Genomic DNA, 15,692 nt, shown 5'->3' with positions numbered 1-15,692 from the left:
AGGAGGATGGCTGGTTGCCCTCAAATCACTCTGAAAAAACGCGCTAGAACTTTCAATTTCCAATCAAATAAGCCTCCTCAGCTTCTACAGCCATCCCTTCCATATAAATACATGGAAGTCAGATAGCCTTTTACCTTGGCAGTACCACAACACTGCCTCTGATAATTTCATTCAAAACAAGAAGGAATTAATAATGTTGTTTGCTTCCTTTTTCAGAGTGCCAAGGACAAATACAGAATTTCGAACTGATCTTCAATGTTTCAAATAGCATCATCAGCCGGCACAGTAGTCAAATCTCACTTTCACGAGATTTGACCTAAATTCACCAGATTTCGAGCAGTGGACGGAAAAAATGAAGCATCGTGTTGTCAAATATTTGGTTCGCTGCCAATAAAATCTGAAAGATATCACTCTGTCAGGCAGAACTGCACTAAAAAAAACATAGAAAAACGTGTAGTTTGAGCTTATTTAAGGAAGTTCACTTGTTGAACATTCAGTCAATAGTGAAGTTTCATTTTCGTTGCCTCATACCATTTTTTAATTACTGAGTTATAAGTGAAAAGGCTACTAAACAAACTTTCCGAACGCAAAAACTCAGCACGAGCCTATTTAATTACGTATTAAAAATTGCAACACCCTCTGAAAGTACCACCCCCTAACATTAAGAGGAATATGCATCTCGGAAACTGTTATGCAGAATTTCTGAAAGTATTTGAGCATTTAATTTGGAATGTATTTTAATACTTAGAAAAGAGCTTAACACTTAGCAAGAAAAGAGCTTCACAATAAGAAAAAAACAATTAAAAAGGCAACTAAAAAGATTGTTTCTAACACAAGATTTCATCACGAGCCTCTTAAATTTACAAATCGAAAATCAGAACACCCTTTGAAGGTACCACTACCAATTGGTAAGAGAAATATTCATATAGGAAACAGTTTATGCATATTTTTTGAAATTACTTGACTATTCAAATTGACATATATTTAAATATCAACATAAGGAAACTCCTATCAACTATATTGAGGCGCTTTATAAAGAAAAAGTAATTTGCTAATAAATATATTGTCCCTAACCCAATATTTCACGACAAGCCCATTAAATTTACAAATGATAAATGCAAACATTCTCTGGAAGTACCATTCCGAATATTAAAAGAATTATATGTCTAGGACAAAGTTTACACAAAATGTTTGAAGGAATTTGGGTATTTAATTTAGAGTGTATTTAAATACCCTTACAACATTGCTTCTATATTTTTAACACGGACATAACAGTATGCAAAACCGTAAAACATCGGAATGAATTACAATTTTTTATTAATGCGTATTTTCAGCGCTTTAAGCACAGATATGGATCTCTAAACTGATCATTGACGTCCCAGAGTCTCCATCCTAATACAGCTTCAATATGGGCTGCTAAAAATTCATGTGGTCTACTAAAAATGGGTTCTGAAACAGAATTTGAATTTTCCTTCACAAGCCAGATTTTAAGTCATTGAGAAAAGGAGATACCTGCATCGTCAAACATTCAGTTCAATTCCATTTAAACTGTGCTTCTTTGTCAAAAAAAATTTGTGTTAAGTTTATTGTTCAACTTCAAGAAACTTAAATTATTCATGATAAAACTTTTTTTATTCCTAAATTAGCAGCGCCATTTACAAAGTGAATATCTGATCGAGTCTTTTATCGAGGTTTTCAGATGACTATTGAATCTTCTTTTGAAAGAGTCAACATAAGAACTTTAGGGATAACTTCCTTAGGAAGATCATTCCAGATCGAAGTGCAACGTTGAATGAAGCTGTTCTTCAAGGACTCTGTTCTCTGCTTGCCATGATCAAGATATTTTGAATGAGTTGTGTTCCTTTGTGTCTGTCTTGTTGTTTGGACAATTGGAGGCACAATACGAAAAATCTCTAGAGAAGGAGGCGAATTTAAGTACTTGTATAAAACATGCATCGACGCTATATCAAAACTTTCACTAACAGACTGGAGAGTCATGGAGAACAACAAAACCTGCCTTAGCTCTATTTTGATCTTTTGGAATGGTGCCAGCAACGTTTTCGGAGTACCAGTATACAGAGGGCATCCATACTCGACAATGGGTGTGATACAAGACTTCTAAAATGGGGTGATGCAGATAAGGGTCTAACTGATATAAAGAGTTTATTTTTACTAAGTCTTAACTTTTTAAATGATTGAGTGATAAATTCAAAGGATAAAATAATAAATTTCCGACTGAAAATTTCATCATGAGTCTTCTATTTCTACAGAACAAAAGTGATTCCTTCAATCATCATTTTTATATTGCCATGAACAGAAACAGGTCTTCAAAGCCATTACTGATGTACCAAAGGGGTTCTAATGTTTCTTTTGCAAACTCTGCTTTTTCTTTTTTGTCTGTTTTACTTTGTTGTTGTTGTTTTGACCAATATATCTTTTATTAATTATACGTATGGAACGCAGCTACCAAAAAGAAACCGAAATTTCCATCTGGGCTTTCTTTAAACAAATAAACACAATTTCTCTTTTTCGCCCGGAGATATTATTTGCAAAAAGTAAAAGCTTGTTGTTTAGGCCTGTTGCTCAACTTCAAGAAGATTGCCTTGTTCACGGTAAAATCAATAGAAAAATCCTATTTTAGTTAACACTCCAAATGATTGACCAACAATTAAAAATGCAACAATTATGGCAGAAATTTTCATAACGAGCCTCTTAAATCAACAGATAAAAAAAAAATACTTTTTTTCAACTATCCTTTTTAGCGTGCCAAGACCAGAAAAAGGTTGAAACCCATTACTGATGTCCCAAAGGGCCACCACCTGAGTCAAAGTCAAAATTGGAAAATAGAAAATAATGTGGTCCCAAATCTCGCTTCGATAGAAGTAGTATTTCAGTTTGCAGGCCACATTTCAAGCTGTTTAATGAAAAAAGCGATCTTCGCGCTTCCAAAGAAAACAGTGATCTTTGCGTCACTGAATTTCCAGTTCACTTCTGCTAGAAATAAAAACATATTGCTTTTTCTGGTAAAATTGTGTTTTGTCAAAACAACCAAGGTTGTTGTTTAACTTTTCAAATCAATTTCAAGAAATTTCATCTTTTAATGTTAAAATCTAACAGAAATGATTAATTTCCATTGCCGATTAGCTTTTTACTAATAAGTAAAATAACAAATAAATCAATTCTTTCTGCCGTTAAATTTAATCCCAGGGCCCCTCCAAGTTTGAAGATAGCTTCAAAATCGGGTTCCATGAGGGATTTATTCGTAATAAGATTTCATTACAAAGCTATAATATAAAACCACCATCAGAGATTTTCCTTGCAATATATCTTGCATATTTTTTCTGGCTTAAAATTTTACATGCATACATATATGAAATAATATTAAATATAATTTAACCTTTTTTTTTAATTAATTAACACTCACTTATTAACACTTATTAATTTTGGATAGAATTTAACTTTTTGTTCTTTTTAACTAGGTTAAAATTTTGTATAGAAAACCAAATCCGGTTTCAAAAGGATATTGTTATTTTCCTTCCCTTTCTCAATGTTCGCTTAAAATGTCAATTTGACATTAGCATGTCAAAAGCTTTCCCTCTGGAGCCATCTTACGTCTATTCATACATGACACTGCGATTTTCTAGGGCAGTTTCATATTTTTGTCAATGTTGCCACTTTGAACAAGAAAAAAGCAATACTAATTAGTTAAAATTGACATCAAAACGTCAAACATTTCCCCCCTGGATCCTTCTTAGGTCTATTTATACCTGACACTGCGATTTCCTAAAATTTTCGTTTTAGCTGTTTCGAAAGTATGAAGTTTCTAGGGTATTTTCTCATTTTTGTAAATATTGCCGCGTTGAACCACAAAAAATAAGTAATATTAATTATTTGGATTTGACATTAAAATGTCAAACGTTTTCCCTCTGAACCCATCTTAGGCCTATCATAACCGACACTGCGATCTTCAAAATTTTTCTTTTACCTGACCCAAATTTATAGGGCAGTTTCACATTTAAGTCAATATTGCCACTTAAGCAATAAATAGTACTACCACCTAAGCGATACAAAAATAAGTAATACTAATTAGTAAAATTTGACATCAAAATGTCAAACTTTTGGCCCCTAAATCCATCTTAGGTATGTTCATACTCGACATCGTAGTTTTCTAAGATTTTTCATTTAGCTGATCCGAAATTATAAAGATTTTAGGGTAGTTTAAAATTTTGTCAATGTTGCTACGTCAAACCATAAGAATATATGCGATACTAATTAATTAGATTTGACATCGTTTTCGTCCGTAAAATTCAATCATTAACAACCTGTTTATTCCCAAAGACAACTCAATCTTCAAAAGAAGGCTAAATTAACTTAAGCTTTTTGTTACCAAGTTTTTTTTTGCTAATTGTTCACCCACGTTTTTTTTTTAATTTGGGGCCCACTAGTAGTAAAACTGAAGATATTTTTTAGCGTATTTAGTTTTGGATTTTTATTTTAGTTGTTGCGAAATTATGAAGTCTTGGGGCAGTATAAAGTTTTGTCGATGTTTCCGCGTTGAACCATAAAAGAAAATTTGACATAACTTTCGTTCGTAAAATTCAATAATTAACAACTTATTGATTCGCAAAGACAATTCAATCTTCGATGGAAGGCTAAACCTTCTTAAGCTGTTTGTTGCCATAAGTTATTAACTTATTTTTTCGCTGATTGCTCACCCGCGTTTTTTTCGAATTTGTGGCCCACTGCTTCAAAAAACTCTATAACTGAATATTGTGGTCTTTTTCATTAAAGTTGAATCCTCATTTTTTAAAGTATATTCTGTTATGCAAGTTTCCACCTGACAAATTCAAAAAATCTGATTTGGTTTTACGTGGTACTTTAACGAATAATGTGATAACAACAGCTCAGAAGTCTCCTGTTTATCAATCCATTCTACTATGGAACTCTATCTTTTCTGATGTCCCTCTATTTATCTCTGCGAAGGCAGTTTCTTGGCGGGTCTTTCCGTAGTTTTATTCCCTCCTTTCTTCATTTTCCGCCTTTTCTCCTTTTCATATTGTTTCTTTTTTCACTTATTTTGTCCGATTTTTGCCATTTTCTAGCTGATAGTTACTGGGTTATTTTAATTCATTGAATCATTTTTGTGTATGTTGTCAGGTGTCAGTCTTATAAATGTTTAATGGATCCACCCACAAGCTTGCTTGTGGGGACCCGGATTTTTCTTTTTCCTATGCTTTTGTTTGTATTATATTTACTATAAAATGTATTATGATGATGATGATGAAAAGGATGTTATAAGAAATTTAAGCAAACGTTTTACCACGTAATTATATGAAAAGAATTTTTTTCTTCGGAGAAATCATCACGAACAGCTGTATTGACAGCCAGACGAAAGAAAAAAAGCATTCAAAGTTGTTTTACTGCCTATATTTTAGTTTTTTTCTCGTTTTTTATTCAACAAATTCAGGAAAAGTAAGTTTGAGACAGGGTGCAAATTCTTGAAAATAATTGGTTTCTTGGGAGTAAAAATACTGTGTTTTTTGTTTTTGACGAGTTTATACGTAATAAAAACTTGAAATATTTTAGTTTCTATTTTGGGGGAGATTTTGCCCTTCTTCTAAGATTGGACAAATTTTCTGAGGTTCCTCACTTTTGCCGGGCCAATTTTAAAGTTGGGATCACCATAAAAACCGATATTTTGATGCATATAACTTTATCAAAGTTTAGTTTTTTAAAGTTTGAGTTACTACTAGTACCGGTAGCTTTTTATTTACAGTTCATTATCAAAAAGTGCTTTACACGCTTAGAAATAATTGAAAAAAAAGGAAATTCGTCACTGCTACCCATACAAAAATAATTTTGATCACGGCAGTTTCAATCGTGCACTTTTTACTAAAATCCAAGGTTTCAAACAGTTTCATTTCATAATCCATATCCAAAGAGTTTCAAAATATTTTTCAAAATTCCTAAATAATTGTTTTTGCAACCTGTAAAACAAGATAAAAAGGTAAAGAATGCGGCATTAGACTTTACAGTCCTTACCAGCAGTGCTGATCTCCGTTTCATGGCCCTTCAGCCAGGATGTGCACTGAGGGGTTGGGGTCAGCCACCTTGTGCATTCGCACACCCTTCGTGTTCACCTTCCCTGGATTTCTTCAGGTACCCATTTAGAGCTGGGTCGATTCTGACTAAGGTTACACCCCTGACCCAGGTTCAAAACCAAATAACCAGCGACGCCAAGACTCGAACCATTCTCCTCACGAAAAAAGGATTTCAGGGTAAGTGTGCTAACCACTTGGCTAGGACGGCTCCTATAATAACTATAGATAAAACCAAACAGGGCTATCATATTTTCATCACCTTTAAGATTCAAATACTTTTTTGTATTTTTTTTTCAAAATTCATTTTTAAACTTTCGGCTAACATATACTGTGATCCACTCTTTACTAGGTTATAGCTGCTGATGCAACCATGATATGGTTGTATAACCAATATACGTCACCCACAAGAACCAATAAAATTCAAGCACAATTTTTAACATCAAACCTTATGAAAATAATTTCTTTTTTTTTATTTTATATAACTAAACGAAACTGAGAAATACAAGAAAAACGACCAAATGAAAGAAAGAAGTTTAATTTATCTTATCTAAATCTCCCATCCCACTCCACTTCATAAGGTGATACATAATCCCAGCAGCCAAGCATATTATTTCTGATGAAATATTTTCTAGAATATTCATTCTCGTTCAGTTTTTCTAACAGCTGCTTCTGCTCTTTTTCTTTTTGAATCATTTCGTAGTTGACGACTTTTGCCTTGAATGGCAATTTCTCAGCAAGCATGGTAAGAAAGCCTTTCACCTGAAAAAAAAAACAAACGAAAAATAAATGCTGTTTCGACTGCGGTAACTCAATGGAGGTTATGTACCTTTTTTGATACATTATACCTCCTGAAACCCACGAGCTCTATCGACTAGTCCAATTCTGGGATGCAGATGTCGATACGTCAATGTCAGACGTTTATTTGGCACATCATAGTTTAAGTTTGCTAACCATTTTCTCCGAATAACAATTTGGTTTAGAGAATCTGAAGTTGCTCCACGTCTGAGGATTACAGACCCCTTCTTGCTGAGATTTGCTTATATACATTTGCTTATATTGTTTATATACAAGCCATGTATGTATCTATTGCACGTGTACGATGATGCATTGTTTTGCAGGTAATTTAGTTTTCATTATCCTTCTTTTTGTGTTTACACCATCGTTTTCCTACATATATGATGGGTAGTAAAAGTTCATCCATTCGTCCTATTTATTACTTTACATCCTATTTGATTCCTAATATCTTTTTTGTTAGTATTTTTAGATGTTTAATTAATTTCTATATTTACTTTTTTTTATTTATAATAACATAATATTTGCATTAGACTTTTATCTCTTGTTTCAAAATACATTTTATATATTTTTTCGCAAAAAATTGAATTTTTATTATCAAAATTGTTTTTTTTTAAACATAAATCATACAAAGCTAAAATAGTGATATCTCGGATACGTTTTGGCATCACAGAAGATTCAGCAGCTGTATCGGAGCAGGATGATCCCACTTTACTGAAGGGAACAGAGCAAGACATCAGAGTAGACTTTGAAATATTTGAGGAGATAGATCCAAGGTTTATCGATCAATGACAGGAAGTGACCATGGTGTCCTTTCATCTAGAACGAGCTCTTCCATGCAAGCACTTCTAGCCGCGCATGGAGGGATCAAAACTAAAGATATTCTGGCTGGCGTTTCTGCTGGAATGCGGGCTAAGTTGCCGAACGACCAAAGAGTTCGTGCAGCGAGTTGAAATGAGTTGGGTGTCTGGTTGGTAAGTGAAAGTAGTTGGGTTTTGGAGACAAGGTCATACCACTTAATCCCTTGGATTCGCCTGAAAAACATTGTTTGAGCCACGTCTATAGCGTTTTGGACCAAATCGGCAACATGCCACGTCTCAGCACCATAGCCAAGAACTTGGTTTACAGTGGTGTTGTAAATACGCATTTTTGTTCTCCGGGTAATGCCGGGCTTCGACCAGACGGAGGGACAGAGTCGGGCCATGATTGAGGTGTCATTTACGATACGGGACTGACTTTCAGCTTCGATAAATCCGCTGTCTGTGATGACGAAGCCAAGGTACCTGAACGATTTCAAAACTTCAACAGTCTGTCCTAATATGCTGAATGCAGTTGAGCTCGAGGTTGCGTCTGCCAGATCGATGATCATTATCTTAGTCTTTTGCCAGCTTATTTTCAGGTCCACTTTAGATGCTTCTTCCGAAAGTGTGGTAAGGGCTTTTTCAAGTTCAGCTGCAGAGGTGCATATCAGAGCCATATAATCCGCGTGGTCGCAATCACTTAGGACTCGCTCGCCAAACTGCAGTCCAAAGTGGAGATGGTTTGTGGTTTGGACCATTACGTAATCGATGACGGCGTTGAAAAGTTTGGGGGCAGCAGCACATCCTTGCCCCACACTAGTATTTATTTCAAATACTGGGCTACGACGACCATTTACCTGGACAGAGATCTAAGTATCTAGTATAGAAGGCCTTGAACAGACGGCAATACTTGTCAAGGAGTCCTGTTCGTTCATGTATCAGCCAGAGAGAATCACGGTCAACCAAATCAGAGGCTAATTTGAAGTCTACAAAGGCAATATATGCTGTACGTTGGAACTCACGGGCTTTTTCCAAAACCTGACAGATGGTGAAGATCTGCTTGGTCGTGGACCTGTTAGGCATGAAACCCGCTTGCTGAATCTGGCGGCATTTGCCGAGGAATTGGGTGCTTCTGTTCAGTAGATTCATGGCAAACAATTTACTGGATTGATAGGAGGGTGATTCCTCTGTAATTGAAGCAATCGCTTCTGCTGCTTTTGCACTTCCATTGAGGAAGGACTAATCCTTCTTTCCAATCTTGCGGTATTATCTTCGTTGTCCAGACAAAGAGAAAATCATGTGTAGCCGAAGAAGCATTGCTGGTCCTCCGAACTTCAGCAACTCGACGGTGATCCCACCGATTCAAGGCACCTTGTTGTTTTTTCTTCTCTGCAGAGCTTTCTGTATCTCTTCCACTGAAGGGGGATCCGGATGAGTCTCGCGAATGGTTTGCTCAGCGGACGATAGCAGGTCAGGATCAACATCTACTCTATCAGCGTTCAGCAGCTTTGCAAAGTGCTCCTTCCATCTTTCTAGTTGTGCACTTTCATCTTCAAGCATTTCACCAGATTCCGATCTTGCTGCTTCTATTTTTGGAGGGTTCCCTTCGCTCAGGTCTCTGACATGCTTGAACAGGGACATAACACCACCTTTGCGAGCAGCGCAAGAACGAAAGTGTTGGGGAAAGGTTTCGGCAGATCTGAATGACTAGTGGATGTATTCAAACAGTATGTTCACACTTTTACCAAATGGGTAGCAAAAGACATTAGAGCAATAGATAATTTCTGATACCACACTGACTTAGCCTGAATGGCTGGCAGTCAAAATTAACAACAATATGAAAATTAGCCCTTCAAACGGGAGAAAGTAATTTGAGCCCCATTTACAATGAAATAATGAAATCAGATTTTCTGCATTATAATATTTTACAACCTAGCCAAAGGCTAGATGATAAGTGATGACCTGATAAGAGATTGGCTTTTAAAAAAGCTTTAAATAAAATGAACTCGGATTTAATTTCTGGAATTGCTATTCATTATTTGATTTTTAATTCAGTTACTCCTTCACCCTTACTTGGAAAGATCTTACTCTTAACTTAGTGGTGATTTTTATGGTTTGGTTTTTATTTATTTTATTGGTTGTTTTCTTAAGATTTTTTTTTTTTTTTTGTACTCAGGACGGTGAAGCGTCCCGGCCAAAATATTTGCATTGAATTTTCATTTTCACTGGCTCTAAATATCCTTGTTTTTTCTTATTTTGATATTCGAGTACATTATTTTGACATTTTGACATTAGTGTGTAAAATTTAGAATAGGAAAAAAGTTAGAAAAGGGATGCGCCACGGTTTTGCCACTCCGTTAAACCCCAAAAATAGCCAGACGTTCTAAATTATGTCTCGGGATCTCTCATTTGTTTTGGCTTAGTTTGAGGGAGCTGTTTTTGTTGTTTTTGCTAAATTGCTTTCAAACTCTATTATTTACTTTTATTACTTATTTAACATTTTAGATAAAATTTTCTAGTCATGTACGAGCCCAAGCTTCGGCCCTCAAGAGACCAGCCCGTAGCTTCCAAAATGATACTCAATCACTTCTTTTAAGGATCATAATAGGGAATGATAGATCAAGAGCGAAATATTGAGCATTGTTGTTAATTTTGTCATCTCGAAAAATATTAAACAATAGCAGGGTTGTACACAGGACGTTTGCTTTCAAAATTGTACCCCTTCCTGAACTTTTCTGAAATTAAACAACTACTCCTATAATTTTGTTTTTCATATTTGCATACAATCACTCTACTTTCCGTTTCTTTCGAATTTGTAACCCTTACCCCAAAAAATTAGAACCTGCCCGAAAAAAGTGCCTCTGTATGCGACAAGAAAAGAGGAAAGGCAAGAAAAGAGGTAGTCCAAGAAATTGGACTATGCACCTGCCATGAGGCACTCTATCAACATATGAAAATTCAATATAACTATTAAATATTAAAACTCAACAAGAAAAAATAAAATTAACAAAAATAAAAGGAGATAATAAAGGTATAAAATAGGCAATAAAAAGCTTTGAACATTAGAATCATGCCGGAAAAAGATAACAATTGAAAATCCAAATTTACGGCTGCATTATGCTATATCCTGAAGACCCGAGAAACTTTCCTCGTAATACGAAAAGGTCAATCTAAAAAACAAGTTTTTTTTTTCAAAAAGACCCTTGAAAAACAAAGCAAAGCTAATATGATTTTTGCAATAAGTACAGTCTAGTAACTGGCTTTCGTACAAAAGAAACTGGGAATCTTTCCGATAACTTGTTAGCCCACGACCACTTTTCGTTCTTGCTGCTATGTGCCTAGATCAAGAAAAGGTAATCCGCAGACCGTGGGTCACATTTGGCCCGCTTTTCGCATCTTCCGGCTCGTAAGATTCATCACGTTTTTACAAAATATAAAGATCAAAGTAGTGAAAAGCAATATACTAAAAAACACCTTATTTTTGCATCCATTTATTCAAAAATTAGGCATTGAAATTATTGACGCAAAAAGTAAATTCGAAAAATTAAAAAAACAAAAACCAAAAAAAAACCGTAAAAACCGGCAGAATATACGGGGATTACAGGAGAATAGAAAACTCCTTTAAAGTTCGGCTTGAGTTCTGTTAAAGGGTATAATCGTTTGGCGTGTTTCTTCAGGCCTCACTACATACCAGGCTTCACTACATGTGAAACCGTACTCCACTGTTTGCTCGTTACGAGAGCCAACAGAAAAATAGAACATCAAAAACATCAGTTTTATGGACTCTATATTTTCTTGAATATGTTTTTCAAACAAATGTATGCATATTTTTAAATTTTGTTACATGCCATTGTTTGCATTTGTAGGTTATTCTCATCTTTTCATGTCGTTTTCTAGCATGTGTTAGGTTGTTCGATCTTGTTCTTTTCTCCTTTTCTTCCCATTGATAAAGGTTTTCGGATGTAATACCGAAATATTCGAATTTCTAGTAGTAAATTAAATAAAAAAACAACTTTTTTTTAAATGAAAGCAGAGAGCAATATCCATACTTAAAACGAACGGAAACAATTCCGTATATTGTGCGGCTGTCTAACCCCCTGCTCTTTACGCTGAAGTTGTATGGTGCTTTATAAATAATTCTTCCCATTCAAATATTTAAATTAAATAAATATTCTTATTCCAATAATATTTCAGATGAATAATTATTTCCATTAATTAAATATATATATATATATATATATATATATATATATATATATATATATATATATATATATATATATATATATATATATATATATATATATATATATATATATATATATATATATATATATATATATATATATATATATATATATATATATAAATATGTCAATTCAGCCACCCTTGCTTTTGAGCACTTCCAAACAACAGGGAAGGTGCCAAACTAATAAGCTTTGTTTAAATATCTCGGGGCTTTAACGGATTTTTTTTTTTAAATAGTTATTTAGAATGACTTTTAGTTTTCGCCTCAATAAATGGTGATGGTATAGTTAGGCTATACATGAATAGCATAAAATTATTCATCATATTTCTTTTATTATAACTCTAGTGAAAATAATAAATTTCGCATGTGGAAGGCCGCATGTGGCCTTCGAGCTGCTCCAAGATTTAATTTATTTGACAAAACTTGGAAGCCCAAATTTGGAAATTCTTCTAAATTTGACGACAGCAGTTGGCTAAAGCCAGTCAAAATGAGCAAAGATTTCACTTTATACGAAATATTTCACGTAATTCAGTTATAAAAACAGGGCTTCAAAAGGGCGGATATTCTGACTTAGTTCAGCTCAAAAAATGGTTATCACGCTGCTATTAATCTAAGTTCCTAATTACCATATTCGTATTGTCCTCCTAACTCTGAGACAATAAAAAGAACAAAAAATAAAACAGGTAAATTCATAACAAAAGAAAACGAGGAAAATTACAAATATAACAAAAATTAGAAAGGTAAGAAAAAAAAACAAACAAAAAACAGATTTACAATAGTTACTTCTCTCCAACTAAAACAAAATTAGGAATATAGCCCCAACTACTCTTAGCATGTGCTTTTAAAGTTTATAACCCGTCCAGTGGCATGAATTCACGAAAACTTGAGGGGAGGGTAAAATTTGTAATGTTTTCGACGAAAAGATAACAAATAAAAATATATTTTCAACGACAGTACCCCCAAAGTTATATTTGGAAATCTTGTGGGGGGATTAGGAAAACTTTAGGGAGAAAGGTGGGCTAAAAAGTAAAATGGCAGTAATTATGATATTTGTGAAGAGCTTTACCTCTACAAAATTAACTCAAATTTGATGTAGGCTATAAACAAATTTATCTCATTTTATGGGGTTGCCCATTTTTCAGATGTCCTCCGTTCAAAAGGAATAAGATATGGCCAAAAGTTTACGAAGATTTTAGCTTTATGGGCTTCAGTCTATATTTATTTTTCTCTACGACTGAGTGGACGCCACGAACGGAAGATTTGAATTTTTCTCTTGTTTTTTTTTTTTTTTTACTGCTTGTGAATTGTCCTCTTGTTTTTATTGTCCGACGTTTTCGGTTATTGACATACTTAGGCGGAATGGTCTTAAAACTTATTTAGAAAAAAAATAATTATATCAGCACAAATTTCTAAATAAACATTGACGTTTTTTTTCATTAATGAAGTTCCATCCATAAAGATAACATAATTTTTTTGTGCTTTCCATTTGCAGAATGCTTCCATTGCGGAGCCCATTTCAGTACATGCTTCTAGGCAATTAAATTTTGCAAAAAAGAATGGACATACGAATTCCAGTTATTCCCTTAAGGATCACTAATAAAAATAAAACAGAGGAAGCGAGTAGAAACTTCATTAAGCGTATTAGAGAAAAAAGGGGAAATAGCCCTTATTATATTTCTGGCAAGATCTTTTTTTCGATAGCTGTATAGTTTACTTCTAACACTTCAATTTTTTAGGGGAGGTCTGTTCTAGGACGAGAAAGATGTTCTCCGAAGAAAGATGAGCTGGGAAAAAAATTGTGAAAAATATTGCTAATCAAAGCAATTTTCTTTATTTGGTTTCAGAAAATTTATAAAATCAATTAGACTACTTTTTGAACTAAATTTGATACGAAAATTTGAAATGAATTTTGTTCTATTTTTTTTTATTCTGATAAGAAGAGGACAGAGAAAGTGGAAATAGACCTTATTGTATTTCTACCAAGATCTTTCTTCTGATAACTGTACTGTTCATCTCTAACACATTTCAAATTTTTAGGGAAGGCCTGTTGCAACCAAAGCAGGACGAGGGCCAAATTGCAAATATATAGATGCATTGAGAAAAAAAATAATGGATGCTTATTCATTTGTAAATTAATTTATCAAAAATATTGTTAATGAGGCGATTTCTTTTATTTAATTTCAGAAATTTTAATAAACTAATTAGAGTACTTTTCAAATAGAATTTGATACAAAATGTGAAACGAATTTTTGATCTCATTTGTTTTCACTTCTAACAAGAAAGTGAGAGAAAAAGTGAAAATACAAATTTACAATAGAAATAAAATTTAAATTTACAATAGTTTACGATATCTTTAATTTTGAGTTTAAAACAGTTTACAAACTCCATTGTCAACATAATAGTACTAAATGAAAAACAATAAATAGGCTATACAAATGGTGGTTAAGATAGATGTCAGTTTTTTCTGGGTATACCTATACCCAGCTTAATGTTAGGATTAATGTTGGGCATGATGTTGGGCTAATCAATTTGATCAATCTCCAGATCTAGCAAGTGTAAAGTGTAGACAAAGAGCCGGATAATGCTTCATCATGCTGGACATTATTATGATGGGAGTTTTTCATCGTTTGTGTTTTTGTTTAGTTTTTTCTTTTCCTTGATATATTTTGTTAATTTTTTTTCTCATTGATAAAGGCTTCAGGAAATGAAGCCATAATATTCAGACTTATTATTAGAGAGAGAAAAAAAGAAAAAAGAAAAGATAAACAAACAAACTGTTTTGTAATTTTCCGCTATCTTATTTGAAATACTATACTAGTTTTTCTATATTTTCATTTTGTTTTATTTCATATAACGGAAATTTAATCAAGTAACTGCTATTAAATTTTTCAAACTTGTGCCATCCTTTCTCCAAATAAATCCCTGCCCATGTACAAGAAGACAACAGCCTTTTCATAGAAGATGCATTAGAAAAGAGATTCTCTAGTCCTAATGCGCTATCAGATCAAAAAGGAACATTAAATTTTGGTCCCGAAATAATAAAAAAACTTGACTCAACGAAGATAAAATTATTGTCAAGGCTTTCTTCAGAATTTCCCCTTTCACGAACGTTAGCTATTCGTTTTATCATGTTCCCAAACCTCAAATGAGAACCGAAAGAACCATTTTCTACTCTCCACCATTTACTGTGGATAGCAGACCACCACCTATGCAGCCACCACTGAACCATGTTGGACACACATCCACCCCGTAGATCCTCCTAGCTCCCTACGTGGGACAGTTCCATCTCACGTGGCCACACCGCCTGGTACGCTTAACAGGGGGAACCACTCTCTAAAAAAGGATTAATTTAATTTTATGCAACATTGTAAGAACAGATTTAGAAAGATAAAGGCCAAAATTGGACTTTTAGATGTTAAACGGTATGACTGAGAAAATTTTCGACAAACAATTCTAAAATAGCTTAAATTACAGAACAAAAATCGAAAAACTATTAAAAATCAAAACAAAAAATCATCTTTTAGTAGTGAAATGAAAGGAAACTTGTACATCTAACTAAAAATATTACCATATTCATAAAATTTTACATATTCCTCCCCCTCCCCCCAATGTTGCTTATTATCATTCAAAAACTTGTCTAAAATACAAAACTACTATTATTGGTCAGATAATGGTTAGTTCATTCGTAAATTTGGACCCCATCCCTTCTTTCAAGTGCGATCAAGCACGCACAAAAGCCTGTTTCTGAAT

The 15,692-nt window shown here is 33.8% G+C and overlaps 1 protein-coding gene across 1 annotated transcript in view; it reads right to left on the bottom strand.

Annotated features, from left to right (window-relative positions):
* Positions 1-6,620: 6,620 nt before the first annotated feature.
* mRpL16 (mitochondrial ribosomal protein L16) overlaps positions 6,621-15,692 on the bottom strand; it is a 165,663-nt gene continuing 156,591 nt past the window's right edge. Inside the window, exon 6 of the mRNA XM_089086145.1 lies at positions 6,621-6,860. Within this exon, the coding sequence (XP_088942271.1) occupies positions 6,645-6,860 (216 nt within the window). The 3' untranslated portion in view covers positions 6,621-6,644. The remainder of the gene's footprint in view (positions 6,861-15,692) is intronic.

The sequence above is a fragment of the Artemia sp. Qi Xiang Cuo genome, chromosome 3 (genome assembly GCF_049724085.1).
Source record: "Artemia sp. Qi Xiang Cuo chromosome 3, ASM4972408v1, whole genome shotgun sequence".
In the NCBI taxonomy this organism is placed as follows: Eukaryota; Metazoa; Arthropoda; class Branchiopoda; order Anostraca; family Artemiidae; genus Artemia; species Artemia sp. Qi Xiang Cuo.
This window is presented reverse-complemented; position numbering and strand designations above follow the sequence as displayed.